The 27,815-nt window shown below is 36.5% G+C and overlaps 2 protein-coding genes across 2 annotated transcripts in view; one reads left to right on the forward strand and one right to left on the reverse strand.

Annotated features, from left to right (window-relative positions):
- Positions 1-27,815, forward strand: part of ARAP2 (ArfGAP with RhoGAP domain, ankyrin repeat and PH domain 2) — a 271,367-nt gene that overhangs the window by 127,692 nt on the left and 115,860 nt on the right. Inside the window, exons 17-21 of the mRNA XM_077177631.1 lie at positions 5,892-6,004; positions 10,295-10,379; positions 12,469-13,837; positions 24,868-25,065; positions 26,633-26,698. The gene's annotated coding sequence lies outside the window, so the exon portion shown is untranslated. The remainder of the gene's footprint in view (positions 1-5,891; positions 6,005-10,294; positions 10,380-12,468; positions 13,838-24,867; positions 25,066-26,632; positions 26,699-27,815) is intronic.
- DTHD1 (death domain containing 1) lies at positions 39-14,998 on the reverse strand. Its single transcript, XM_077176636.1, is given in 17 exon segments — positions 39-419; positions 4,242-4,450; positions 4,453-4,485; positions 5,705-5,994; positions 6,541-6,705; positions 7,549-7,671; positions 7,673-7,788; positions 8,624-8,669; positions 8,671-8,803; positions 9,451-9,742; positions 9,744-9,777; positions 10,273-10,405; positions 10,408-10,667; positions 10,669-10,791; positions 10,793-11,037; positions 13,877-13,941; positions 14,722-14,998. Coding segments are annotated over 17 exon segments (2,925 nt in total).

A 27,815-nucleotide genomic window follows, 5' to 3' on the forward strand; every position in this document is an offset into this window, starting at 1 on the left:
AAGAAGATAAATTGGGCTGTGAGTTGCCAGTGATTCTCTCAGGTGAACACCTTATTTTGCCACTTTAAATGAAGTTCTTCTGAAAGATCACTTCTGCCACTCTTCTGCAAATAGCGAGCCAAGAACTGCTGTTTATCAGCTGACTCTGGAAGGGTCTTTTTGCAGCAGCAAAGCAGCTCATACATCTGGTGTGTTAAATTATCAGGGCACTTCAGCCTAACAAGCTGAAGCACGCTCCATCGAACAGGTAAACATAAAGCAAACAATGATGTATTATCTTCTGCAAGCTCTTCTGCAAGCCAGAACAGCAACTTGTCCCATAGGGCCTCTGAAGGGCAAAAATTAGTGAAGTAAGACTAAATCTTCCTTTTTTTTGAAAAGCTTTTTAAAGCTGGAGGCTTGGTGGCTAAACTCCCCAGCTAAATAGGGAGTGTTTTATACTTTGGTGGAAACATCATCTCATTTCATTTCCAATGCCATTTTTGGTAACTGCTCTGCAGTATGAATTGAATTTAGTCCAGAGCAGATTCAGCAATGATCTATAATTTTTGGAACTGAATGAGGAAAGTTAGCAGTAAAATAAAAGATTTTCAGTATTTACTGCAACTGATTCATCAATTATACTGGAGCTTTTCAGTACAAACTGGATTTCCTTATACACAAAACTATATGCTGTTCAAGCATCCCACCACAACAGGAGCTGTTGCATTTCCTGGTAAACAGATCTCTTTTCCTTTGACTACCTCTTAACATATAACTATTTCCTTTCTGAATATGGCATTCTCAAGTGTCAGTAACAGCTGAAAGCCCTGGAATTAAAAAAAAAATAGCAAGCATAGGTCTTTTTTATATGGATATAATTTAATGGTTATTTTCTTATCTGATGAATCAGAAAAAAATTGTTTTGTACTTCATGGATGAGGATCAATTTTTCATGCTATTAAAGAAAATGTGTTGAGGAAAGAGAAATGATGACGAGTAAGAGGTGATGCATATGATTTGGGAGTGGAATGCAGTAAAATCTTGGAGGTTCAACTCTAAGCATTTTGAATTTTTTCTACTTACATAGAATATTTTTGTCATTATTAAAAACAATTAACACCATCAACAGGTATAAAACAGTATATACTTATTAAAATAAAGAAATTAACAAAATTTTCATCTATCAAGTGGGTGTTTATTATCTCTTATAGAAAGTTCATCCTTCATGTAACTTTACAAATATTTTATTAATAGCATTATGCCATAAGTGATATATATAAACTGGCTGTATGGAAAATCTGTATAGAACCTTCCTAGATGTTACAGCTTCTAATTTTGAATACTGCATTAGCTTTGCCTTCCTTTCAAGGAAAAGAACAATTTCTAGTTATGCAGTAGCAATTGTGAGGTCAGGTAACCACGCTGTATTTGTAGCTATAGTTATTCATTTTTCATAGTTCATCTTTTAATAAATCATCATGAAAAATCATCAAAATTCAAAAGGTAAATTCCATTAGAAAGTAGAGAGTTTTTCCTCTTTCTTCTCTAAACATTGGAGAGAAAGAAAAAATACTTTGTCCTGTTTTACTTATGGCTGAGAAAGATGAAAGTCTTCTGGGCTTTAGTGTTGTTTCCTACTGCATATAGAACAAGAAATTACTTACATAAGCACTGAGCACAAAGAAAGATTAGTTTGTACGAAGTGATATTCAGATTTTTTTGTTTGAAAATGAAATTATCCTCTTTCAGTGCCCATATTACTTTTGTCATGCACATTCAGTTGTATTACCTGGCTGTTTATTCACAGCTCTCCCAAGGAAATTTGCCTGAGCTTTATTCACTGATTTTCTGTTTTTCATTTGGAATTAAGAACATGAAACTCAGACTGGAAAAGTTATTGTTTTCTTTCTGATATACTGAGCATTATGGAGCTTATCTTCATCGCTTCTATAACACAGGCTTTAAATACTGTTCAATATTTGGAGTGTCTCAAATGTACTGACCTGCACAGCCATAAGGTCAATATATTCATAACCATTATCTATTGTGAATTAAACAGCTTTTCATCTGGCCTGTACACAGTCATCCTGGGAGGTGATTTCAGTGCACACAGGATGCACACATTACACACTGCATGGCAGTGCAAAACCATCCTGTGCTGTACTGCTCTGGAGACCCTGGGGCTTGGACTAGGAGACCTTTAAAGGACCCTTCCAACCCAAGTTATTCCATGATTCTATGATCTGAATCTGCCTTGTTTTGCATGATTCTACAGCAATTCTGTCATTGCATGCGCCCCAGCATGAAAATAGAATGACATGGCTAAAAAACTCTCAGAATAAAGGGAATATAAAGCTCTTCCAGAAGGGGGGCATTGCTTTTCTTCCAAGACTCAGCTTTCTCTGGCTTTGTCTAATGATGCATTTGTACTTAAACTTTTTTCATTCATTAATGAGAATTTACCACCTCAAAGGTCTGTGTTAGATTTTCAAAGTTATTGCAGATGAACTCAATTACCCATGCATTGACTTTAATCTGAACCACTTCATGCTACTTAATGTTAAAATAGTAGTAAAAATAATAAGAATTGAAAATCAGTATTGTCTAAAAATAGTGTAATGATATACAATGCATTAGATCTAAAACAGTAAATTGCCTTTTAAGATTAAGTGTCTGTGGTGAAGTGCTAAATTCACCCACGGTTCAGCTGCACTGGCGTGTGGTCCTGCTGTTCTGGTCGACAGATTAAGTAAAATACTCTTAGCAGTCAAAGCAGTTTTCTAGTCTGGAAGGCCCTTCAATTAGCCATGCAACTGCCTTTCTGAAGCAGGGAATAACATGCTATTCTGCTGTTGGGCAGTCATTAGACATAAAACTTCAGCAGAATAGTAATTTCATAATGTCTATATGTATTACAGCTATCTATTTTTGCAAAGCATTCCCAGCCAGTAACACTGATGTGCTTTGTCAAATGGACCTCTCAGACTTGACCAGACTCTAGTAGCATATTAAACAGGACAGACAGAAAAGGAGAAATTAATCTTTTACCTCCTTAGCCCACTGTGTCACATAAATACAAAATCTTTGAAATCAGTAAATATGCACACACCTACTTGACATCAAAACCTAATGCACTGTATCTGACTTGTGTTGAACAAAATAGGTTAGAGCAGCAGGTGTTTTCTGTTGCTGAGGAAAAAAAAGCAGCATAAATAGGAATCATTAGTGAAAATCAGATTAATTCTGTAGAAAATATATGTTTAAAGTAGAAATATATGTTTAAAGTAAAAACTGATGTGAATGTTTGCATACAAAGTAAACAAACAGTATTTTGACCACTGTCAGCATTATATTTGTAAGTGGATAATGAAGGCATATACATATAGAAAATGGGTTATGATTGTACAGTTACTGCCTTCTTTAAAAAAGAAATTTAGATGGGAATTTTACAGAAATGAGTGGAAATGGAGTAGTCAGAATGGTCACCTTAAAAAGACTCCATCTGTCTTTGTCACAACCAAAATCAGACATTCCGGATTATTTTAACTATCATCTGGAAAAAAAATAAATTGAGACGTGTAAAGACAAATTCAAAAGAAACATGCAACTATTTCTCACCAGAGATTTAGACCAAGTGTTCTGTAGATATTTTGATATCAACTACTACTTTGATAGTAGTAGTTTAGTGGCAGCATTTTGTGCAACATAGTGTGCTGGTACATAGGCTCTTTGAAAAGTTTACAATGAGATTTCATTGCAGGAATATTAAAGATTATTTTATATGGCATGAGGTTTCACCAGAGATGGAGATAATTGCCCACATGACTGTACTGCAGAGGCTAATCAGGAATAATGGAATGATCAGGTGATAGGTAAAAGACAGGTTACACAAACCATTTAATGATCCTACAATTTGCAATTCTCTGCTCCCAAGACAATGAAACACAAATGGTACACCTGAAACTTCAGTAATAATTTCACAGTGCCATAATAATTTCTCCCCTCCAGCTGGGGAGAGTAGTTGGGTGAAAATTTTCTGCTAGAATTTTTTCCATGCTTATACCTGGGTATGGGTCCTTCCCCACAGCTAATAGAAATTCTGAGAATGTTTGTACATTGAGGATGCACCAGAATTTTATCAGTGACTTCTGTGTTTATCTGTAAATCAAAAATCATACCAAGATCCTTTTTCTAATAAATGTAAGGTAAGACAGAAAGGGAAATAGGGAAAATCTAATATTATCAAGTTAGAAATGCACCTTTGGCAATGTTAATGATAATTTGCACAGTGGAGACTGGTGTTGATATTCATCATATGGTAAGGTTTGTTCCCATTTCTTTGGTATCATCTCTCTGGCAATTTTATAAAACACTGCTGTTCCTTTGTAATGAGGTGAACTGTGGTTACCAAATTCATCCACTTCTTTAATTTGGAGCTCCAGCCTTGGTTGTCTTTGTGAATGAAAATCAGTTTGTAGACTTTCCTGAAGGCTTCTTCATTCCCTGCAGTCCATATAATAATTTTTTTTTTTTTTAATTTATCCTGCATTTAGGTGCATGGCATCTAAAGTAATTCATTAGCATGAGTCAAGTAAAGGTAATCATATAACATTTGGTTGTTCCTTGATTGTTCTTTATCATTCCTATTACTTTATTGAACATGTGAGTTCAGCCTGCTTCAGTAGCAGGCATATCTTTGTAGCTAGCTTTCTTAGCCCTTTAATAGTTGGCTTCAAGAATAAGTGGTGAAGGCAGTGCTACAAGTTGAAAATCAAGGAACAGAAAAGGAGGTATGTACATAACATAAAGAAGAATAAAAATAAAGGGGTGTTGTGAATGGAATTAAAAGTATATGCTTTCTGGTTATTCAGGATGAATAGCTATGTGTAACAACAAAATGAATAGCAGCAGAGGGGTAGATGCATTTTTAGGTTTTCTAAATCCATTTATTTGATAAATCTACAGACACTGTCCTTTGTGTATAAAAGCAGACATTTCTCATGGGCTGGAGACTTCTCTTTTTGAAGAATATTCCTTTCTTTAGAGTACATGCAGTTTTCAATGGGAGAGTTTATGTACAAAATGTTCAGAGGGCCAAATTTATATTTATATGTACAATCTAAGACAGACAGAAGAGACTATATGCAATTTAGGGTGAAAACCTTTCAGAAGCTTCTTCTCCCTTTTCCCTATAAGCAAGTCTCTGAATGGTGGCAGTCACTACATGGAATTTTCTAGGCTGCTAACAGAAACGGCATAACTCTCTCTCTCATCACCTCAATTCACAGTGCAACTCACAACAGGCACTGTTTTGCCTTGGTTTCTTGCTCAGTCTAAGTGAATTTACTTGGACAAAGCAGCAGACAGAAACCTGTCCTTTTAAAATAATTCTTAAAATGCCACATGTTTCTGAGGAACCAGGTTTCACAGAATTCACAGGGGTTTAAGAGATCATCTTGTCGCACTCTCCTGCTCAAAGCAGGGTCACTGAGAGCACATTGCTCAGGAGCTCGTTCAGATTGTGCATTTTCTTTACAGTTGGAGCAGTTTCCCATGAAGCTCCACGTTCCTTTCTTTACAAGAAACAGAACACTGAAATAAACTAACATTACACACTAAATGTACTATGAGTAACTTCAGTCTACATGTGCTCCCATACAGCCTGTTTAATAGATGAGGCAGTTGATAATGTTCATACACTTGCATGAATTAACTGCCTTACCTGAAGCAGAAATATTTCCTCTAAATCTAAAATGAATCTGCTCTCCTTGTCTTAATGGGAACTGCTGTGTAGGTTCTGGGGGACCAAAATAACCCTCCTGATGAAGATTTTGAAGTTCATTGGTCAATTCTCTGGATGCAGACAGCAAAACTACTATTTTATATGTGTTTTCTCTTTTCTGATACAGTATCACATTAGCCATCGTGCTACGGAGAGCTTCTTCCAGAGCCTGAGAAAAGAGGAGAAGATACCTGTTTTCCTAAAGGAATGCAAGGTGAATGACCACAAAGCTGTAGTAAGGTAAAAAAAGATAAAAGGAAAGAAAATTAAATTTAAATGCTTTATTTAAAATAATGTATCAAATGCTAATAATTTTTTCTTAAAAATAATATGGGGTTCAGTCTCCAAGGAAACTTTTGCTACCTTCTTTTCATTCTTGTTTCCAACACATGAAAAGGTGGAAATCTGCTTGTGTTTGTAGTGTAAAGTATGTTGACTGTGTAGGTATGATTTCAAATACACATGAATTTTACATGAAAGTAAGATAATATTTCATAATAAGAATTAAAAAAAATTGTGCCTTTTTAGTTAGAGAGCTAAATCACATTTGCCAATAAGACAGATATCTGCATTTCCTTTTTCAAAGTTCTATGTACTACATTGTGTACATTCTATAAAGAAAAAAGGGTTGTTTTTGTAATTATGAGCAGCAAATCTAGGAGCAAGTTAATGGTTAAATATGGATGATTTCTTAACACTACTAATTTCCACTTATTTGTAAACACAGAGCTAAATATTTCAGTGAATAAAATTTTGTCAAATTGTTCATACATTACCTTTCTAAATGCTCATTTAGTTCAAAAGATATAAGCCCATTCTGTGCATTCTGGATAATAACATCATCAAACAGCTTCCACCCCTCTTCTTTGTTTCCATGACCTAATAATTTCAAAGTATCACTGAGATTGTCCTCACTTTTTCTCACAGAAGTGCTCACAGCCCTGGAAAGCCAAATAATTATAGAAAAAATAGCATAAAAATAGTTCTGTAGAAAGAGTAAGCTTGTGTTTGAAGCTGTTTTCCCCTCTGCTGTCCTTGATGACTTTTTCTGGTTTACCCACCATGCTTAAAATCTGTGTCTGGAGAGATACTTCAGAGTATGTGAATGATATAATTATTTAGAGGTTTTTTCTTCAATTCTCCAGAAACTGCTGAAACATAGAAATCATCTTTTTTTTTTTTTTTTTTTTTTTTTTTTTTTTTTTTTTTCCCAGGAGTCTCCATGTTTTAATGTTTTTTTAAGACATGCCAAAAAGTTTTAGAAATATTGTACTGCATACTTTGGAAAAATCTGGACTTTTATCTAGTGCATAAAATTGACCTACTATAAACCATTGTGCCATGCATTTTGATTCCGGCAACCATTGAAATGTGTAGAAGTAGAAATGAAAAAATTCAAAGGTCAGACTCAAATCAACTTGGTGTGTTATGTACACAGCAGCTCTATGTCATGTCTATTCTTTGTGTTCAATTTTTGACTTTGCTGAACATGTATGAATATTTATTGGTGAAAAAACTTCATACAGTCTTCATTCTGACTCCTGCTAGAAATGTAGCGGTCACCATATTTAAGAATAAACATCAAATACTGTATTAATTTTTCTGGTGAAAGTATAGCATGAAAATGTTGGGGGCTTGCTCTAGTGTTTCTAACAAAGCCCATAGGTATTGCAGTCTATATTAAAGAACAAACAGTTTTAATACAAGAAATCAAATCAAAACCTGTTAAAATTCATTGATTTTGATGTTTTAGAAAAATGGTGAATTTGAAGTGAGGGTCTTACTGAGGATGGTATGCTGCAGCAACCCTCTTTACTGTAGCACTAATGGCTCTTGCATCTTCTGTCTCATCTCCTTGCCTTTTTTTGTCTGGGTTTGGAGAACAGGGTAGAGTAATATTGACAGCTGTTAAAAGGTTGGGATGAAGGATGCTGGACATGAACCAGTGCACTCGTAGATATCACTGAATGATACATATAATGTCTTGCTTTCAATGCTGAAATTGATGGCTCAGTTGGCTGAATCTAAATATAGAAAGAAATTGTATAATCAGCTTGCAAAAAAAAACCCTCTTCTATTACATGCCTGGATTTTTTTACAAAAATTGGTTTTACAAAATTGGTTTATCTTTTGGAGTTGGCTAGGCTGTCACAGAAGAATCAGACTCCTCTTTTTAACCCAAGAACATCCTTACCCAAGTAACAGCATTTTATACAAAGCTCAGAAAAATGCTTGAAAGTCATCAAAACCTGGAACTTCTATTGCCTAAAATATTTATATTATTTTGTTCCTGATTTGAATTCAAGTTTTGAAACTTATGAGCTTCCTCAGATTATGAAAAATCTGAGATTTTTCTAATCTGTATTTTTTCATAATTTTAATATCTCCATACTTCCAAATTAACATCTTAATGGGGAAACAGAACTGAAGCACAATTTGAGACTATACTCAGCCTAAGACTAATACACGATAAAAACCTTTTGTTGCACTTGCTGGCACCAAGGAGAGAAATGGTGAGAGAAATGAGTCAGGTGAGAGAAATGGTTCCATTCACTTTATCACTGGGCCAAGCAATTAAAGTTTTGAGTTGACACATCTTTATTGAAAATGACTATATTTTCTGAACTATATCAAACAAGGGTAGATAGATCTTTTTTAGCTAAAGATATCCCTGACATGTGGTTTTAACAAAGCTGACAGGAAATCTGCATGTACAGGATGTGAAGCTGCAACCACTTCTTATAGACTTCTGGTATTGGAAGAGATTGCACTTTAACATCATTAGCATACTCACTTCAGAGCTGATCAGATAACAGGCTTATGGAACAAGTTCATCAAAATCACCTATTTCAAGCTTACCTTTAACTGCATAGGTGCCAGAGAACTGAATGTTTCTGGATGGTAACAGAGAGATTCTTGAAACCACGTTCAGCTTTTGTTAGAGTCCTACCTTTGGAACAGTAAATGTTTCCTTCTTTAAGCATGACAACACAGAAAAAACACCCAGATAATAAATTTTTACTTCTGCAAAGCTTTCCTGATTAAAGAGAATGTGAGGTTAGAGTACTGGAGGGAAAGGAAGCTGTGTTTCACAGTTTGAGAAGGTAACATTCTCTACAGAGCAAAGTATGAAATAAAAATAAATTGGCTATTATTGCCACCTGCATGCCCAAGTACCTGGTGATCTCTAGTCATCATATGATGTTATTCATATTCCAGTGTATGATTGGGGTGAAATGAAATAAATTTATAAACTGGGTGATGAATCTGGTCCAATACAACACTTCTGCATTTAAAAACTGTTCATTTGATATAGTTTGTACTTATTTATACTCATGGAACTATGTTACTTTGTTGTGATCTAAAAGCACAGTAATTCCCCCTAAATTTTGCTTTTATCAAATAATGCAATGCATTGCACTTATTTATAATACTCATGAAACATCACTAAACCATTAGTATTGTGGGATCAAGCATTTGCTTAACATTGTAAGTGAAAAAAAAAGAATGTTAGTAAATACTAGTTTTCAAATAGAAATAGTGCTTGAGAAAGTAGAAAGTTCTGTTTAACCACACATAGTGGGAAATATGATTTAATAATGACAACTTTACTTGAAAATCTCCAGAGACTTAACTGGGAAGCTTAAACTCTGCTTTTGCAATCCTTTGATGAGAGTTACTCCCATTATGGTTTCCTTGCTATCCTTGCAAAGAAATAGCAGTTAAGTAGTTTGACTGGAAGTTGGTATCAGTCACCTTTACCATAATCTCCCAATAATTTCCCCTGAAGCATGATGTAAATGGGATTGCAATGTTGATAGGGAAAAGTGGTTTTTCATAATCATAACATTCCATACTGATGACATTGCTGACCAGCTCCTCAGAATCATCCACCACCAAGGAACTAGTGTCATTGAGTATATTACACTTCAGATTCTCCAGAACAGTTGCAGGGGCTTTAATAAAACAAGCTATTTCCTAGGGGTTTTTTTCCACTCCCTTTGACTAGAAATCTTTTTTTAAAAAGATTATTTGTATTTTGAGTGGGGTAGAATTTTGTATTTTTAATTAAATACTTCGATGTAATGATGTGCTATAACGAAGCATAAGAACATAATTCAGAAAAATATTTTTAAGAATAAATGAGAAAATAATGAAAAATTTTATGTTTAGCCTGTTTCAGAACAGCTTACAAATTACTGTAAAACTGATGAATTGTGGTCCTTTCCTGCTAATTTCCAACAATTTGAGGATTATTGACTTTACTGGCTGTGACTCAGTCCCTCTCTGGCATAAAAAAAAATATGCAAATAGAAATATAGGGTTTACTTTAGACTAAAGGGAAAGATCTTCGTTGCACATGTTCAAATTGTAAACTGCTGTTATGTGCACAACCAGCATCTGTTCAGTACATGTATATTGAGTTTCTGCACCCACACATGTTCATAAGTTAATAAGCAATAATTATGTACATCTGTTCCTAAAAAAAAGGGAGAATATGTGCTTACTCTTTGTTCATCCAATATCTAGATTTTTGTACTTCTCCTGAATCACTCACAGAAGGATTCACATCAGGAATACCATAAGTTTGTGCTGAAGAAGTGAAGGTACCTAGGTAATTTCTAAAAATCTCATTATTTTTTTTATTTTACTGTCTTCCATTTTCTCTGTCAATTTGTGGTCTTCACTTTCTAGCCCTTTTAAATTGTCCCAGACTACTTCCTTTTTCTTCTCTTCAAAAGAATTCATGGTGCTTCTGTCATAAATGTCCTTCAATGTCCCAGACAGAATGTCTTCCTCATTGCTTGTAAGAGCATCCTGAAAATCCAGGTCTGGTGGCTTTTTAGTAACAGAGCTACCTCCATGAAGTTTTCCACTGCACTCTTTTTTCTCTGTAAGAGACAATCAGTAGTTGGTGTTCACCATCTTCCTTTTTCATTGGAGAGTCTCTGCTGGTGTCTTGTTCTTGAGCAGATTTGTTTTCAGCTAAGGATGCAATTAACAGTTTTAATTTCACTTGTGTGGGTTTGATTGACATTTTGACTTGCTGTCTTGTTCAGAAAAGGAGTTCTTTGGAATTGTTGTCTGGAACTGGAAGATGCTTGCACAGAGTCTGTTGCTTCTCCTTCTGAACAATGCACATCTGTTTCTCCAGAAGCATTTTCACCAGTCTGGTTCTGAGAATCACCATCTTGTCTTCAGCTTGCAGCATAAAATTTATTTTCTGCCTCTTGAAGGTGTGAGATTGTATTTATCAAATACTCCTTCACTTTCTGCAGATAATTATAATTCCATTGTATTTTGAGGCAAAAAAAAACCCCAAAAACCAATTACATTTTGCTATGAAAGCTAGACAAAAATGTGAAAACTATTATACATATATTTATTGAATTCCATATAATCCCACAGTATCATTCAATACATGAAGCACACTCTATTTCCTGGCTTCCATTTAATGTTTTTGCATATATTGCTATTCAGGTGAAGTCAATTTCTAAGGAACTGAATATAGACAAGTACATTTTTATACTTGTCTAAGAACAACTGTGTGTGTATTTGTCAAAATTTTACTCTGGCAACTCTAATGAACACTTTTCTAATGATCAGACTCTAGCTAAATTCTTAATGACAATCAATCCAAAGCATGGTATTGATAAAATATAGTCAAATCAATTTGGGAAGATCTTTAGAATTAAATATTATATTTCCTAAAATTGAATCCTGTAAGATTCTGATGCATAGGTCTATAGCAAGGCTGTTATACATGGACCTAATTTTAAATTCAGACCTTAGAAGCTCTGAATTTTTGCTATGAAGAAGAGATGACAACACAAAACCACCAGCTCACATATAATACAAGCCCAGCAATTCTTAATATCCAGTTACAGGAATGATGAAGGTTGCCCTTGCATGTAATTAAAACCACTTTGTGAAGAAGAATGCAGAAAAAGCACACAACCACTATGTGCCATTCATGTAATATTTTAACTTATATATTTTATGATCCCTTATTTTTCTTATCTTGAAACTTTTCTTAGAAATTATTCCAGATACTCTCTCCAAGGATTTGAAATGTATTACTTGGAGCTCTTCCTGCATCTTATGCTGTCAGCCCTATAACTGTAGAGGTATCTTTCCTAGTTAGATGTATTGGAAACCTTGGAAAATTTTATTTCTGTGCTGTATGAGATCCTGGATAATTTTTTTTTGCAGGTTAAATCTCTTGAAAGTCAATACAAATAAGACAATAGACATAAGGTACAGTATGGTGTGCTCTCCACCTCCAATATACAGGTACAAGGAAAGAAAAACAGAAAGGGCTGATGCGAGTCTTACAGGAAGCCTTTGACTTAACATTCACTTTTTTAACAATGTCATATGAGGTAAATAATACCTCAAGGTTTTCAGCTTGGAAAATAATTTTATTAAGAATGCCATCACATATCAATGTGATCTAGATAAGTCTCTCATCTCTATTTACATCTGATTATTCTGACCTGTACTTTTTGTAGGTTTAAGTCAGATTCTTCTTATTTAACTTGGTCTAAAAATATTCCTTTCTAATACCCTCACTTTCCAAGTGACTTATTAGACTTTAACTATATTTGGAAAAAAATAAATAAAAAAGGAAGCAAATGCATTTTTAAAGTATTGTTTACACTGATAGTTTCAAAAAAGAAATACTATTACTGTTTTTTCCACAGGCACTTTTACAGTAATGAAGAAATTCTTGACAGTTTAACAGGACTGAGAAATCAAAAAAAGGATTGGAAATAACAGAGCTTTGTTTGCAGAAGAGGTTGTAAAATACCACTTCCCAGTTTCACTGTAAGGTAAAGGTCAACCTTAGGCAAAACTGTCAAAATTTACATTTCCCCCTGAATTTTGCATTTTCTAAACAAAACAAAGAAACCCTCAAACAAATTGTACAGCCCTTTGAACTTCCCTAAAATCGAATTTGAAGATAAGAGGGTAATTGAAAACAATGGCATTTTCCTATGCTGTAAATGTGACTTTTCTAATATGGGCAAGAAAAGATATGGCCTTGTAACCATATAGTATCCAATTACGTCACATGGAAAGACACTTTTTCCATTCAATTACAAGGTTAACTATGAAATAAGTCTTCTTTTGTGATTTTCCCCTTCCCCATTTATTTTCTAACAATTTGTTTTCTGTGCTTTTTCTGATGCTTGATAACACAGCTTTAGAATAAAGAGGCAGTTTATATGCAACTGTCTCCAAACCTCTTTGTTGAGTGTTTTAAGGGATTTTTTCAGGGGAGGTATAGCAGCTTTTTGGAAGAGACTGATTCTTGGAAACATGACAAAAGAAGAATTAAAAAAAATCACATAAACCATGAGGCCAACAGGACAGTTAGCTTGCTTGGAGCCTAGAAGGAGGCTTTTTAGACTCAAATGTTTTGTTATTATTATAGACTTTATAAATCTGTAGGTTAAGACTCAGAAACACAAGCATAGCTAAACATTTCTGTCTGTAATCTCTTTCTTTCTCTCTCTTTGCATCATTGAATCATTGTAGAATGATAGAATGGTTTGGATTGGAATGAGATGTTCTTTAAGGTTCTTTCCAACTTTCCTTCCTGTCATGGGCAGAGACACCTTCTAGTAGACCAGGTTGCTCAAAGCATCATCCAGCCTGGCCTTGAACATTTTCAGGGATGGGGCATCCACAAGTTTTCTGCCTACTTCTCCCTCTTCCTGTGTCTCATTACTTTCTAAGTAAAGAACTTCTTCCTAACATCTATTATAAATCTCTCTTCTTTTGGTTTAAAACTGATCCCTCCTATTCTAGTACTGTATTGTGATAGTGTCTATGTCAAAAAATCCCTCTTCCTCTTTTTTAAAAGCCCCTTTTAAGAATTAGGAGGATGCAACAAGGCATACCCAGAGCCTTCTCTTCTTCAGCCTGAACAACCCCAACTCTCTCAACCTCTCTTAAAAGGACAGATGCCCTGATCCCTCTGATCATCTTCATGGCCTTCCTCTGGACCTGCTCCAACAGGTCCATATCCTTGTGCTGGACACTCCAGACCTTTATGCAATACTTCAGGTAAGGACTCTCAAGGGCGGAGTAGGGAGGGAGAATTACCTTCTTTGGCTGTTGGATACTCTTCTTTTGAGGTTTTATGCTGCAGCCTGAGGAGGACCCAATGCCTAGGAAAGTAGATATTCCCTGAAAGAACTACAGTCTGTTTAGAAGCCAATTTTTGCTCTCAGGAACTGCAGACCATGGGAAGGACCCACAGTAGAGAATGGAAAAGAATAAGCAGGAAGGAATGTAGAGGGAATTGTTATGGACAGACTTCTGCCCTTGTTTGCCATTGCTCTGCACTCCTCAGGAAGGTGAGGAGGTAAAGGAATTGGGAATGAAGGAGTGAAGTTGAGCATGGAAAATAAAAGGGGTAGAGGAAAGGTCTTGTTTCAATGTTTTGCCTTTGCTTCTCACTATCCAAATCTATTTAAATTGACAATAAGTTAAATTAATTTGTTCTGTAAATTAAGTCTATTTTGCCCACGGTAATTTCAAGTAATTTTCTCTATATCAACACAGGATTCTTTTCTATCTTATTTTCTTTCCTTTTCCTGTTGAAGAGGGGTTAGTAAGTTACTGGGTTGGTGTCTGGTGTCGGGCCAAAATAATCCCACTAAAGTATAGTGAACATAAGACTTTGAACAATTCTGTTTAGTTAATTTTACTTTAAAATTTTTTTGGTCGCATAATGAGAATTATGAGTCTCATATTGAATCTCATGGAATGGGCTCAAAACCTATGTGATACAACTGTGGGAATATGAATTAATTTGGTATAATAAATTACCAAGTACTGAAATACTAGCAAATGAAAATTAAGGTCCCCCAGCATCGTCAGACAGCACAACTCAGCATCTAATATACCCAGTGTGTCTGCTTACAGATAAGTCTTTCCATACTTGCCTGGATTTCCAGTCAATTCCTTGTGTTTATCATGAAGAGCACTCAGCAAGTGGCCGGTGTCTTGAATAATTTCTTTAACATTCTCCAGCTGCTGGCTGAGAGAGCTGCTCAGGTCTTTTGCTAAAGAGGTCAGTCCAAGCACATACTCCTCCAAACCTCCTTTATCCAGATCACTTTTAAGAAGCAAGTCTATTGCTACAAAGTTCAGGTAAGAGATTTTTCCTAGGACTTGTCCTGATTTTCCTGCAGGTGTAATCTCACTTTCAGCTATATCCATTTTATGTTCAGAATATGCTAGTACAATTTTTTTTTTTCACTCAAACTCTTCCACAAGTTGTTGTCCTTGGTTCAGGCTACTACACTGTTTAGCATTTTAGCCTAAACAGAAATTTTAAAATTACTGTATTCCACAAATGAAATTCTAGCTGAGAAACTCTGAGTTGATGTTGACTATTAAAAAGTTACTAGGTGACAGGAAGGAGTGGCTGTTCTGTAACCACAGGCAAGGATTGCCAGGAGATGCCAATGTACACCATGCACCTTTAAGGGAGGTTATGTGACTCCGTTATGTAGCAGTGACTTAAAGTTTCAGGATATCTGAGCAATTTCTTACTTTAGTAGCTACAAATGATTGGTACTTATGAAATCAAGTTTAATTGGTTATTTACAATTATATACTCCCAACAATGAAAGACAGACACACAGAATCACTAGGGTGGAAGAGACCTTTAAGGTCATTGAGTCCAACCCATGCCCTAACACCTCAACTAAACCATGGCACTGAGTGCCACATCCTGTCTTTGTTCAAACACATCCAGGGATGGTGACTCCACCATCTCCCTGGGAAGGCCATTCCAGTACTTGATCACTCTTTCTGTAAAAAACTTTTTCCTAATATCCAACCTAAACTTCCCTTGGTGCAGCTTGAGACTGTGTCCTCTGGTTCTGTCAGTTGCTGCTTGGAGAAAGAGACCGACCCCACCTGACCACAGCCACCTTTCAGGGAGTTGTAGAATGATAAGGTCACCCCCGAGTCTCCTTTTCTCCAGGCTGAACACCCCCAGCTCCCTCAGTCGTTCCTCACAAGGTTTGTGTTCCCAGCCCTTCTCCAGCCTCATTGGCTCCTCTGGATGCACTCGAGTGTCCCAACATCCTTCCCAAACTGAGGGGCCAGAACTGGACACAGCACTCGAGGTGTGGCCTCACCAGTGCTGAGTACAGGGGAAGGAATGACCTCCCTGCTCCTGCTGGACACACTGTTCCTGATCCAGGCCAGGATGCCCTTGGCCTTCTTGGCAACCAGGGCTCACTACTGGCTCATGTTCAGTTGGCTGTGAGCCAGTATCCCCAGACATTTACTTTTTAAACACAGGATTCTATACCAGATCTCATGACAGCAAATGAGGCAGTAATGGCCACTTAAATTACAGTTGACTCTTCCAGGTTTTTTACTCTTCAGCAGTCTTAAAGAGAATGTATATTAGGCTGTCTGATGATCTGATGATCAGCATTTGAAGGTCTCTAAATCCAATTATTCATATAGGAAATTGTTTTAGTAAAAAAAAAAAAAATAGGCCCCACATCCTATCTTAATTTCAGTACCAGCGCTGGACTATGAAAACCTATTTATTATTTTGCTGTCAATTCTCTGTTTCTATTGGTTGAAGAATGGTGATAAATTACGTAAATGGAATTTCTTAATCTTTGATGCTGTTCACTGAATAATCTTATAATTTAAGGCTCATATTTATGTACCATATTGACAGGTTTTGATAATGTAGCTATAGTCTTTGGGAACAGTCATGTGGTTTTTATTTGACATAAACTCTTGCCCAAAGAGATACAGTTGGTGCACTAGTAGCTTTCAGGGCTCTGCATGTCCCCGTGGGGTATCATGGTCCAGATCAGCCTCGCCTGGTGAGTGCATGTGATTAGTTATGATACACTTTGAAGTTTTCTGAACACTACAGATTGCAAAAGAATATGTTGCTGCAATTAGTATATTATAATTGGAAGACAGGAAGGGTAAATAAAGTAGGCAACACAAGTTATTCAGATGTACTACAGTGTATATCCTCTGAAAATATATGACTGCCTATGATATATAGTATAGAGTACACTCAAGAAAATAATATTGTAATATCACATGTGAATTTAATGCAATATGATAAAGAATTTAGTGTAAAGGTCATTTTGATAGAATAAAATTCTATCATACAGTAAATGCTGGAGTCACTTTAATCTTGTACTTTTGTGAAGTTAATTCAGCCTGGATTAGTTACTGAGATGGTGTACTGTGCAGCTCACCAGTTACAATGAGGACGCTGAGACTTGAGGAATAAGCAGACTTGATAAGTACAGTCTTACTCAATTCTCCAGCAGTCAAGTTTAACAGTGAAACTATAGTTTGCTCTCTCAGCCTTTACTGCAGAAAATCTGAGCAGAGGAAAAAAGACACAGATACAAAGAGATGCACAAAACCAGTCCAGGGATATCTCACCAGAACTATCTCTCTAAGATTTGGCTGCTGCTGGATCTCAGCCATGCTGGAAATCCCTGCCTGAAATACATCTTTTAATGGAGAAAGAATCAGGCCTATGGTGGTAGGATGAAGACACAAGCTGTCATGTTATCCACTGCCTATGGACAGGAGTTAATTACTATTAAAACAACAGACTCACAAGAAAAGAGACAGCAAGCCTATTGTTACAGTAGGGCCCCATGTCCAGGGGGTAATGTAATGCAAAATGAAGAAAAGGAATATCATTTGAATATCATACATGTAAGAAATAAAAGTGCAAAATTAATTGTGATAAACATAGAATTGTTACTAGATTTTGTTTCTTTCAGGTCTTGTGATGTTATTTATTTATTTATCTATTTATTTCATGTGAAAGAACTAATAACAAAAGACCTGTGCACTCATTCTCAAAGTTTAGTTATCCACTGACATTTCATTTTTTAAAAAAGTGATCTTCGGCAAAGCTTCATCAGCAGGAAAAAAAAAACCAAATTGGAAAAAATAGCTCTGTGCTTGATTTTGTTTTAAAACAATTCCTATTCCTGGGTTACATTCACATTTAACTATATCCTCTAAGTATTTGAAAAGTCCTTTTAAAAAAGAGCTTTTTCATCCATATTACATAATAGCCTTGGATATGGGAAGAAAATATCCAATTTAGAAAAATAGGGATCAAATCATACAATCAAATTAAATTACCCTTTAGCAGATATTCATGTTCTTTTCAGAATACCTTAGAAGTGTTGCATAGCTGATAACAAAGGAAGTGGACTTTGTTCTGCCAGTAAAAGAGATTAGAGTGTATGGTGCAGATCCAATGAGTTCTGCCCAAATACTCTGCATATAATTCAAAGTTCAGTATGTGACAATGAATGTATTTTGGTGTGTTTATTGATCTATTCAAATTTGACAATATGTGCAATGGTTATTCTTCCCATCTCTGGTATTCTAAGGCCCAAGTTAAAAAGCAATAGTAGTATAAGAAAAACTAAGAAAGTGCTACAGATGCACTGTGCCATAGAATTTTTATCATATGTTCATGTAAATACTTAATTTAGCATTCTATGACAGTGACCAGTGCTGGTCACTGACATAATCCCTTTGAAACACATAGCTATGAAGTAATTAAAAAAGGTATCTCTCTTTGTGTGCAGTCACAGGTCTTGACTTTAAGCAATCTTAACTACAAATTAGGTGTTGAACAGCCTCACATTGGGAAAAGCAAAACTCCAGAGTTGAGAAGGGAAGGAAATCTGAGCTACCTACAAAGTATAGTGAGAATGAAGGAGAAGATAAAAATATCAGTACATACTCTCAAATCCATAAACCACATTATCCTATTTACAGTCTTCTACAGGGAAGAATTTGGAAATCCATCTGAAAATCTACTCTGCCTGAAATCCCTCTTGAACTGTAAAATGCATAAGTAATATCCTAATTATAAGCTTTAGGAAAAACTAATCTTGAAAGAAAAATGCCTTTTTCATGTGATCAGAAATAGTATTTTGTAGTTATTAAACACAGGAAAACTTTAGGTTTTTCTATCCAATATTGAAATAATACTTTAATTGCAATCTTAATTAAATATAAGAAAGGGAGAGGCTGTTAAAACATTACATGAAAGTATCATTTTTACTTGACAGTGTTTCTTTCTTTAATGAGAAAGTCCCAGTCCATTATAGTGTTGTCCTCAATACTGGAGTTAGACCTTCATTGCCCTTAAGAGATACCTTTGGTATAAAAAAATGTTTGAAGGAAGCATGACATTTTCTGTATAGAATAAAGTGAAAAAGATAGAAAGAACTATCTAGATTTAGAATGTTGTGCCAACAATCAGTAGAGTTTGTAACAGAAACTGAGTATTTGAATGAGATTTCCTACATGTCAATCTAATTCAAAATTGTAGGCAGAATACTTATGCCATCATTTGTTTTTCTAAAATAACAAAGGTAGTTTCAGTACCACCTGGTACTACTCAGGTAGTTTGTCTACTTTAAACGGCTGGCATTTTGCCTTTGAGGCTGTTCTCAATTTGCTATTGAGAAAAGAGACAGAAAACCAAGGAAACTGTTTGTGAAATGGGATGTATACAGTAAAATATCAAAGACTCAGCTTCTAACTTAACCTAGTAACTTTACAAGAAATTATTCATGGACAGATGGGGTATCTTCACTTTGAGTTTTTTATTAACGTGTTATTTGTATATATAGTAAGCTTCTAGTTTAGCACCTTTGATAGCATCAGAATACTAGGAAGTGAGTCAGCTATCATGAGTTGCTTTCTTTGGTTGTTCAGAGAGCAGTGAGGAAAAGAGAAAACAGGAGAGAACAAGTTGTCCAGAGAAGTTACTCCAGAGAATACTATCCCTGGAAGTGTTCAAGTCCAGTTTGGGTGGAGCTCTAAGCAACCTGGTCTAGTGAAAAGTGTTCCTGCCCATGGCAAGGGGTTAGGACTAGATATCTTTGAAGTCCCTTCCAACTCAAACTCTACAATTCTGTGATTCTATGATAATGTGTTTAGTCACACCTAAATAACTGTGTGAAATTGTATTTAACTATTGACAATTTCAATTGTGATTGTACTATGGAATATTTTTTCCTCTAGAAATAGTTCTGTGATGTCTATTATATTTCATTACTTTCCATGACAAATTTGCTTAAGCAACAAGTAAAATGAAAGAGAGAAGCAAGTGCCTGAAATGGTGACCTTTAAATCTAATAGCATCGTTAAAAGTGTCAAATGTGGTTTCTGTTGAGTTCAAATAAGCCAGTGCTGTGGAGATAAAATCTTAATGATGTGTGATTCATTACAATTCAATGAACTGTGCAAAAGATAAATATGGAAAAAAAAATTAGCACTTTGCTATGCAGAAAATTTTCTCAAAGGGATTTATTTTCAAATAAGTTAAAGAATGCTCCATTAAACTTCTCAAACATGACAGAAAGCTATATCAAGGTAACCAAATCTCCTAAATGAGAGCAATAGCAAAGAAATAAAAAAACCTCTGGACATGCCACATGCTTTGAAGATGCATTTGTATTCAAAAACAACTTGAAAACTTTAAATATAAATGAGAGACAGAAGAGCTAGAATAAAGTCCCACTTGTAACACAGGTACTCTAAGAAAAAGTATTAAAGCCACTAGATTTTGATTTTCTCGTGACAGATTTCTTGGAGAAACCCTAGTCAGCAAGTAGAAACCTCTCATTTACAGCAGGAGCTTAATTCCCTTGCATTGCTAGAATAAATTGTCTGCTTTCATTTCTAGGCTTGTTAATTCAATAAAGCAGTACTGCAGAAAAGATTCTCAGCTTGTCTGTAGGTTAAAACATGTGCCAATTCCTGGGGAAGTGGGGGATCACCTGCCCACAAGGCTGTATCCAGAGGTTTGGGTGCAGGCCTAGGATAGGACTTGGAATGGGTTGGTCCAGGCAAGTGTCTGTCCAGTATTGTGTGCTTTGGCAAAAGACAGCAGATAGAGGCTCCTTAACTTCCTGGATGTTGTCCCAGGGAATGTATTTTGAATTTCTATCTTTGCAGACTTGTGTTGAAAGTGAAGTCAAGTTCAGTGTTTCTAATTCACCCATCACCACTATATGAGAGGTTACTAATTTATTTTGCTGTTGGTTTACAAGTAGCTGTAAATTGTGATAATTAAGAGTATGTCAATTAATCTAATAACTTCTTGAGAGAATTTTGCATGTGCAGTTGAGTGTTGAATACAATATGTAAGCCAAAAATTCATTCAGACTTCATTATCACCAGAATTGGTACAGGAGAGAAAAACATCAATACATTGTAAAAGTAATTAGTAAACAGTACTATGTGGGATCACTTTTACACATTTGTTTCAAAAGTGATAAATCAATATCAAAATAGCTAAAGGGACTACTTCATGAGTCCATCAGTAATTTTAACAAAAACTTACGGCCATTAAAAGAAGACAGCAAAACTGAAAATCATTGTGTTATCATACCTGTATAAAATTACATGAATAGCTTATAAATTGATAGTCTCAAAATCTATGATATGGTACAGGGAACTATCTTACAAAGCTTCCTGGAAATCAAACTGACTATTAATTACATTAAAATATGGGTTATGGGTCGTACTGGCTTACAGGTCAGAGTAAAAATGGGGGCTGGTATTCAGTATGACATACAAAAATGACTGACTTATAATACATTGAGTAAGTGGCTGAGAGGAATCCCAAGGACACATAAGCAGTTGATAAAAATGCAAAAACTGAATTTAACTCTAGTGCTTATTCGTATCTGCAGTCCTATAATTTTTCTGAAGCTTTGTGTCATTTTGTCTTACCCTGAGTGAAATATGTTACCTCATGATAGAACTCTGCCTATGAAAAGTGTAATGCATTATTTAATTTCGAAGGTTATTTTTCCTGATATTTTATTAACAATAATATCAATGTTATACTATAACAATAATAGTGAGGTTTAAATCATATAAGGCCTAGATATTCACCTAGTTGATTGAGATATAGCTAACATTTCATTTCTTATGATGCTTCATAAACTCCAAAATCTAAATATTTAACCTTCTCAACACCTTGAGGAGACTGGTGGATGAATTTTATTACCTCTCCTTTGAAGAGGAGCAAATGAGACTGAGCCAATCACAGAAGAACAAGTTCAGAACCTGGACCTTGCTTGGACTGTGTTCAATAAGAATATGTGCATTGTTTGTTTTTTTCCCAGGAGAAAGTGAAATAGTCTCATTAAAAGAAATAAACTCTCACAAATAAACTCAGGTCTCTTATGCATTTTTGGTAGCTTTTTGGTAGACAAACTTCATGTAAATATCAGAGCTACTTGTAAGCCATCCATAAAGGAAGGAGTAGCAGTTGTTTCCCCTATTTTATAGTACCAATTGGCTGCTTGTGCAGCTGGATTTGGAGTTCTTAAATAGAATGAATAGACAGCAAGTAGAAGTGATCTCTAGTTTTAAAAATATACACACATAAAATTTACAATATTTGAATTTGGAAAATGTCTGATGAGTAGTTTGAATCAGTTTCATTATAAGCTTAATGAACAATTAGAAATGTGGCAAAGATCTATTCTGATGTTTGACAAACCACACAGAGTGTGGAAATCTGGGATATATTCATATCCTAAGGATTAGCTCCTGTAGAGTTTGATGATATTATTCCATCTTTGCTTAAACATAGATTTTCAGGGTTAATTCTTATAGACTGATGTTAGAAACAAAACAAAACAAATCAGGTCATTATCAATCACTGGAAAACAAGCTTTTAAAAGGGTTTTGTAATGATAAGTATGAGCTGGAAGGTATTCTTAGCATGTTTACTGTAGAGGGATAGAATAGAAGTAAATAAAGGTAGTCTAGAATGTAATCTTACCCCCTGAAGAGTTGCAGCTGAGCCAATTATTAAAGATTAGGAGCAGGCCTGATTTTAACAGGCCGCACCTGTAGCCAATAAGAAGAGTGTTATAAAAGAGTGGATTGGCTGGTTGAGGGAACTGGGGTCAGTTGGCTGCTGTGAGGATAAGGAGAAGTCAGTGCCTAGAGGAGCTGCCTACAGGAACCATCAAGGAGGTACAAAACCACATGGACCCTTTGCAATGTAATGACAATAGAACTCTTGCAATATAATGACAACTGTTTACTATGAGTGACCTTTTTGTATGGTATTTGTATTTTAGGATACAAAAGCCCTTATATCTTTTAGAGAATTTAGCAGAAGTTATGCAGCTCCTATTTACAGTTAATTTATAGACTGGAATTTTGTCTTGATCTACTAGAACACCTGCCTACCTATGATTTTTGCATGACAGCAACATAGAAACTCAAAGGAAGAGGAAATTATCAGATAACAAAACCTCTGCAGTTTTCAGGCCTATCAGTGGATTTTTCAAAACTTAGTCTTATCAACAAGTTTTAGAGTAGTACTCTGCCTTATGTCATATCGGAGTTACACCAAAATTAGTAAGATGCAATTTCCTGCTAGATTTTTGTTAAACTTTTACTGTAGTGGTAGAAAGCTGCCATTCCATGCTCATCAGAGAACTATATGTTGTAGATAAATTAGAGACTCGAGAGCTTTCTTAAAAGATATGTTATGCTACTTGATTACTAACAGAGTAAAGCATCATATATCAAATTATACTGCTTTATTTCTAACAAAGGAAAAAAACACCATATGGGTTTGTGTGGTACTAATAACATAATTTAGACATACAAAACATGTAAAGAAAAGCCCCGAAACCTCTAATAGCACAACATGACTTAAAATGATATTGTGTATATTGCAATTTTTCTAGATGTAATGCAAACAAAAAGAAGTAAGCAGAACTGGGTATATGTTTAATGCTCATTTCTCCCATTCCTTGTCCTTTCCTAAAAAAATGCACTGAAAAAATTATCTCAGTGGTAATGATGTGATCCAGTATTGTGGTCAAGGAAACTAAGTCAGTAAAACTCTCGCTGAGACAGTGTGTCAAGAGTGCAGTGTCATGCTGAGCTCTGGGGAAGATACCACTACTGTACAGGTGTAGATAAATGTGCTGAGGGCAATCTCTTTCAGTGAGATCCATGTAAGGGTCTGACAGCCAATTTTTTAAGACAAATGCTGAGCAGACTGTTATCTATAATCTCTGCCACTGGCCCAGTGACATGGGTAAATCACATGGGCCCCTGGAAGAGGAAGAAAAGTGGGCTTTATAGAAGGACTTGGGAACTTCTTGACAGAGAAGAGCTCAAGGGTATTAATCAATGACCATACCCTTAGACTTGATGAGAAAAATTCTAGCCCACCACAAACTTCTAATTAACTAAATTTTTGCATGGTGAGGTAAGCCTTGCAAAGGAGGTCAATCTTCTGTTGTTTACAGGGCCTGAATCTTTCAAATAGTTTAAGTTACTGTGGTTAAAATTCCTTTTCAAAGTCAGTATTCATTGGCATTCCTACTGTTCTAAAAGGAAGCTAGGCTTAGCTGGAAATGTTAGGCAAATTTGTGATCAGATGACTCTGTGAGTCATTAGGTTACAATCCAGAAAGGCTATGACAAAAAAGGGTGTTAGTATACTTACCTGAATCACATCTGTGCACTCACTTGGTTTGGAAACATATCAGCCCCTTAGCAAATAATTGGGAGTGACAATTCCCTGTCTGAGATAAATGCTGCAAAAGCATTAATAAAAGGACAAGCAAGAACACAATAAGTTTCTTTTGATTGTCAAAAAAAGACAAATACAAAAAGTTCTTGCATATTAAAAGTTTAGGAGGTAAAATTAACTTTTGTTTTTTACACAGATAATTATGTATCTAATAATTGGCACTTGCAGCTGGATGTTCAAAAGTGCTTGGGCACTTGGTGGGATTGGTGCTGTAATACTGAAATGCAAACTTCTAATCTGGAAGTTTTGGAGGGTGAAAAAGCTGTTTGCATTCAGAATTGTGATCCTGAAACCTCACTTTAGTACAATGGCACCAACAGTTTTTAACAGTCCCCCTAATAGTAAGGCTGTATTTAGTGTGTAGGAAGCAGTCTTAAAAAGAACCCAGGTTTACTTGCTTCTAAATTAGCACCTGTATAATTGGCCTCTTTATCTCTGTATATCTTTGCTTCTGTTTTGCTTAGGTAGGGTGAGAGGGAGACCTCAGACTTCAGCTGCAACACTGTAAAACCTCTGAAGCCTCCTTGGATTTAGACAAGATGAGAATTGAAGTGTCAAGAGGATGCGTATGTTCGCCAATGAACTACATTAAAGTACTTTCTGTATCACTCAGTGTAATAAAATGCTGGTTTCATCTGAGTGACAGTTTTTCACAGACATGGGTGAGTTCCAAGAACTGGGGAATTCCTGGAAATTACTGTAAGTTTAGTACCTTTAGGGTTTTTTTTGGTTGGTTTCCCTCGCCCTCCCCAGCAAGTGCTCACAGCCGTGTCACTACTGGCAGGCTGTCCTCCTTACACGCAGCCGGAGCGCTGGCCCTCAGCGCGGTGACAGAGGTGGCGCCGGGCCGCCCTTCTCTCACTGCCCGGGCGGGAAGGGACAATCGCCGCCTGCCCGGCCCGGGCTGGGCAGCACGGGAGGCCTGTGAGGCGATGCGCCGGGGCATACAGCACCCCGGGGCCGAAGCCTGCCGGCGGGTTTCCGAGTGACTCCTCCGGAAATATGTGGCCCGGCCACAACGCCCTGAGCCGGGCGGGGAGGGCAGCGGGCCCCGCCGGCGCGCCCAGGTGCGGCCCCTCCTGCGGCAGGGAGGGACGGACGGAGGGAGGGAAGGAGCTCCGCGGGCGCGGCCTGCCGGGGAGCAGCGCGGGGGTGGGGTGGGGTGTGGAGCCAGGCAGGAAGGAAGGAGAGAAAGCAAGCAAGAAAGTGAGCGAGCGGGGAGCCGGAGGAAGAACTGAAAGTTGAAGGACTCTAAAGCCCTGCGCTTCCTTCTTCTGCCTTCCTGTCCCTGTGGGCTGCTGGCTTTTGGCAGAGGTAAGGCGGGCGCAGGGTGTGCGGGGTTTGGGCGGGCTCTGGCCGCTGCCGGGCCGGCCGCTACCGAGGGTGATGCTGCGGCTCCGGTGCCGCCGGCAGCGAGCCCCGCGCTGCTGCTGCGCCCGCCCTGGGAAGCTGCTGCAGAGTGTCTGGGACGGGGCATGTCCCACATGAGCGACACGTACCGAAGCTGAGATCGAAATGGAAACAGTTGTAGGCAGGTAGAAAATAAGGTGTGTGTTGCTGTCTCTTTTCTTTGTAGCTTCAATTATTTCAACCATTTGTATGTAAATGACATGCTAAAGAACAGTGCTTTATTGTAGTGTGTTTATTTAGTGTATGAGTCGTTTTTGTGAAGGCAGACATGAACAGACCTCATGTTAGCTGCCATTATATACCTGGAATTTTTATCAGAAAACTTAAGAAAGTCAAAGAAGCTGTAGTATGTAATGGATGGAGAATACGAATGAAGGGTACAGCAGAAGGTACTAGTGTTGCCACTGCAACTTCCCAAAGTTCCAATTCCACCCTGAGTTTGCTTATTCATGCCATGCCGTTCCTTACTCCAGCGACTCTGCAAGTCGTTCCACTGGAATTTCTTGCAGTATGAGGTTTGACTCCGAGGTAACGAAAGTTGCTGAACCTATTTCTAGAAGGCAAGTTAAAATTTCTGAAATTAAAAAAAGAAAAGAAAGACAAAGAAACAGTTTGACAGAGGATGTGATTAAAGGTATTTTGTAATTATCCTCTAGGTTGACCTATGCTTAGTAACTTCCTTGTATTGGTAGAGGCAATAGCTCTATCGCAATTGTTGCAATCGGTAATTTTTTTTAAAGCAGTCTATATGCTGATTGTTTAATGTGGGTTTTGGGAAAGACTTTTAATCTACAATGTTTTCTATGTTAATCTTGTCAGTTTTTATGGAGTTGATTGCAATGCGAAGATGAAATTTACTTCTTGCTGATTTTGTTCTGCTCTGTGGTAAGACCTGTTGTGCTGTTTGTTGGGTGGGGGTTTGTTTGTTTTTGGGTTTTTTTTTAAACATATTTATTAGGATCTTAATCTAGTATGTTTAGCAGAAGTTGGGAGCAAGCCTGAACTTGCTTGCGTCGGTTGAACTGATTGCTCAGAGTGTGATTATATTGCCATGTACTTTTAAAGGTTTGACAGTTTCTTCAGGCTTGTATCTGTATTGATATTAAAAAAAGGAAAAAAGCCTAGTCCCAGTTGAATGTTTGTGTTCACCTATAACCTACTGTTCACACATTTAATTATTAAAATTTTGGTTGGTTGCTTGCTTGCCTCAACAAAGATTTGTCTATCTCCCAGTCACTTTTGTCTTCAAGACTTTTCAACTTAAACAATCAGAATTAAAGAATTTTAAAGTTAGTAGGTAGAGCTTTCCAGAATGCTAGACACAGGTGCTTACCCTCCATGTGAGGAAGGGTTCTGAGAATTAGAAATGCCATTTTTATTTGATGCTATTTAGCTGTCACTTTTAGTAGAAGAAAAGACCTGTTAGGCCAGTCTTGAGTTTTTTTGCCACTCCTTGCCTAAGTCCCTTCCATAAGATGGGAAAATGAAGAAATTAACAATCAGTTTGTAAGGAAGTGTGAAAAACATCTTCTGTGAAAGAAGGTTATATGATTCTGTGAAAGGCTTGAGATGTGCGACACACGTTGCAATTCATCTGCTGCTGAAACTTTTTTCTTAGAAGAAAAGCCCAAATGATTTTCCTTGTATTGCTTTTTTCACTCAGCAGTTTAGGTGTTTTGTCCCTATTTTGATAAAATGGAATGGTCAGGTGTCTTCCAAGAAGTTTGATGTTTTTCTTTTTTTTTTAATAGCATTTTCCTATTTTTGGTAACCATGTTGAGAACTGTGGTTTTTGTCTTGGTTATGCTACTTAAGATAATATATTACAACAAGAATAAATTTTATTTAAGCAAGTTCAAATTCCCCTTGTGTTTTTGTTTGTTTATTTTTTGTTGGTTTTTTGGGTTGATTTTTTTTTTGCTATTTATTTATAAGTAGGAAAAATCTGTTTTGCCTTGCTTCTGAGAGGAGATTTGTTTTATGGAGCGTATGCAGCCATGTG

The sequence above is a fragment of the Agelaius phoeniceus genome, chromosome 4 (assembly GCF_051311805.1).
Source record: "Agelaius phoeniceus isolate bAgePho1 chromosome 4, bAgePho1.hap1, whole genome shotgun sequence".
Taxonomy (NCBI): domain Eukaryota; kingdom Metazoa; phylum Chordata; class Aves; order Passeriformes; family Icteridae; genus Agelaius; species Agelaius phoeniceus.